Here is a 3,202-nt window from a genome sequence, read left to right as displayed (position 1 = left end):
ATTGGTACTTTACGAATTTTTTCCTTGACGTCTTCATCGTGAAAAATAAAGTAGAAAAGAGGCCACTCAAAGAGTGTCCTTTTGACGTTAAAGGGTTAATTCGCGCAAGGTTAATAAAAAAAAGAATTTTCAATAAAATAGTTACATTTTGAACCAAAAGAATGCCTCTTCATTTAAAAACGATGAATCTTTAAACAAACAAAAATTAATTTTTAACAAAATAGTTTATTATTCAACAACGCATTTGAATTTTCAACAAAGAAAGATCAATTCTCAAAGAAACATGTAATAATTAATATTTCAACCAAAAAGAAGAATCTTCATCTATGATAGATTTTTCAGGCAAAAGAGAAAAAAATCAACCTGTTGAATTTTCAAGCAAAAGACGAAGTTTCAACCAAATATACTTGAATTTTTAACTAAACAAAATTAAGTCAGCCAAAAACAGTATACTTATATCCATTAATGTAAAGCTAATTTTAGAAATGAAAAAAACATTGTTCATTAATTTCATATTACAATGTTTTTATCGATTTAGATACGCTCTCGAAAAAATTCCCTGACATTTCCAGGATTTTCCAGGTATTTCCCTGAAATTCCCTGAAAATTTCAGGGTATCCAGAATTTTCAAGTGAGTATATATATTTCTTTTTTGCTCCATATGAGTGGTTTATTTAGAGTTTAAAGAGTTTGGTATTAAAGTTAAAAGGCCAAGGCGCACAAATTTAAACTAAAATCAACTTTATTGCACTAATGTGAAAATTTAAATATATTTTCAAATTGTACGTACCCAAGAAGATGTTCTCTATTTCTGAAGAGAGGAAATCGTTCCTTGGGTGCTGTAGGAAAGAGAATTTCTCCACTTTTTACCCTCGTCAGCATTAGGAACAAGTCCGAAACACTTTCTGATGGATCTTGGCAGGGAATCAAGAGGAAGAATATTCTCTCAAATACATAAACGGCCTCATCCGATAAAGAAACACACGAGCCAAGAGCTTCTGCTATCGATGACTTTAGAATCGAGCTTGGACTTTTTGCACCCACAAACCAAGTTTTTTGTTTACTATTCAACTGTAGAAGATTCTTCATCATGATTTCTTTGCTTCCTCTGTGATCAACTTTCAATTTTTGGCAGAGTTTGCGAATATCATCTATTTGCAAAAGTTTAAGGAGATTTGAAACTTCTTCTGTTGCTATGTCTGAAAAATACAAGTTGCGCAGAATTAGAATTTCGAGTAAAGAAACGTTTGCATCCAGGCAAACACAGGCCGTTTTAATCAAAGGAAAATTCCCGGTCATTTCTCAATTGTTTCCCGGTTCGAAAAAATCGTTCACGATCAATGTAATTTCAAAAATCGAACTCTAAAGCTAGAAATTGACTCATTTGAAGTAATAAAAACTAAGCTGCAAATTAAAGAATTTAAAGTAGAATTTTAAACATATAAAATTTAAGTTCAAAAGTTTTTTAATTCGAAATTTTTTTATTCAAATACTCGATAATTTACACGTATAAAATGGAAGTTACTTACACATTTCAACTGAACAGTTTCTAATTAAATGTAGTTAAACTGTTGAATACAAAATTTTAAACCTTTTAAATTTTAGAGTTTAAAGATTCAGATTCAGTTAACAAAATTAAATACACGTTATCATTTTCAATGTTCTAAATTGAAGAATCAATTAATGAATTAATTCTTTTTAAATTATATCATTTTAAGTAATTTTAAGTAAGGAACTTTTAAAATTGAACAATTACATTTTTTAATACACTGAATTTATTACTGATTTTAAATGAACAGTCAGATATTTTTAATAATTAAGTAATTGTTCTTTTTCATAATTTAAAAATTTCAAATTGGATGGTTAAAAAATAGAATATTTTATACTGAAATAATATTTGGAATTTAATAAAAGCCTTTAATTATAAATATAGTATTTAAAAATTTTTTAAATTGAAAATAGTTTATGAAGTTTCAATCGAGTATTTACATTTGTTTAACTAATATGACTTTCCAACCAAAATAGTTTAATTTTTAACGTTGAAATCTGCAAATTCTAAAATTGTAAACTGATTCCGAATCGTCTTGTAAAATCAATTTTTTATTATTTACTTTTTAAATGTGAATTTAAAAAATATTTTAATTAAAATGTACGCTTCAAAATTAAAATATAAAATGGAACATTTTTAAAGTCAAATATTTTCGAACTACGCATTTTAAACTGAATATCATAAATGAAAAAGATCAACATTTAACTAATTATTTAAAAAACGGTTGAAATCGAACTTGGACAGATTTTTTTTCGTTCCCCTGTTTTTCCCGGTCTCATGAAATTCATAAAAATATGAATTTTCAACAAAACAGTTGCACTGCCAATCAAAAAGAATGACTTTTTAACCAAATTGTTGCATTTTCAACCAAATAGTTGCATTTTCATTTAAAAAATCAGTTGACTTTTAAACAACAAAATATGAATTTTAAACAAAAAGTCAATTTTCTACGGAAATAGTTGAATTTCCAACCCAAAAAGACGAATTTTGAAGAAAACTGTTGTATTTTCAACCAAAAAGATGACTTTTGAACAAAATTGTTAAATTTTCCACCAAAAAGTTGCATTCTCACCCAAGAAAGATGAAATTTTCACTAAAACAGATGATTTTTTAAATAAAGTGAAATAGTTGGATTTTCAACAAGACAGTTGAATTGTCAATCAAAAAAAAGATGATTTTTTAAGTAAATGTGTCGCATTTCTAACCATGCATATGCATTTTTATCCACAATTTTTTTTCAATAGTGGAATTTTCATTCAAAAATAGTTCAGCTGAGTTTTGAACCTCAAAATATTAACTTTAATCAAAAAGTAAATTTTTCAAGGAAATAGTTAGTTGCGACCCCCAAAAAACAACAAATTTTCAATAAAACTTTTGAATTTTCAACCAAAAAGGATAAAATTTAAACTTTTAACCAAACAGTTGCATTTTACCCCAGAAAGATGACATTTTTCCTAAAATAGATAAATTTCTAAATTTTTAAATTACAAAGACAATTTTTCAAAAAAGTTGTTGAATTTTCTTAAAAAAAAAATCAGTTCGATTTTCCAACATAAAAATATGAGTTTTAAATAAGAAATAAACTTTCTAGGAAGATACATTTTATAACATTTTATAACATTTTAAACCTGCAATGTTTTATAAACGTACATG

The 3,202-nt window shown here is 26.3% G+C and overlaps 1 protein-coding gene across 1 annotated transcript in view; it reads right to left on the bottom strand.

Moving 5' to 3' along the window:
- Positions 1–3,202, bottom strand: part of LOC117179775 (fanconi-associated nuclease 1-like) — a 30,907-nt gene that overhangs the window by 20,280 nt on the left and 7,425 nt on the right. Inside the window, exon 3 of the mRNA XM_033371877.1 lies at positions 791–1,199. Within this exon, the coding sequence (XP_033227768.1) occupies positions 791–1,199 (409 nt within the window). The remainder of the gene's footprint in view (positions 1–790; positions 1,200–3,202) is intronic.

This window comes from Belonocnema kinseyi, chromosome 1 (genome assembly GCF_010883055.1).
Source record: "Belonocnema kinseyi isolate 2016_QV_RU_SX_M_011 chromosome 1, B_treatae_v1, whole genome shotgun sequence".
NCBI classification, from domain to species: Eukaryota; Metazoa; Arthropoda; class Insecta; order Hymenoptera; family Cynipidae; genus Belonocnema; species Belonocnema kinseyi.
The sequence above is the reverse complement of the archived record's forward strand: the minus strand, read 5'-3'. Positions and strand labels throughout refer to the sequence as shown.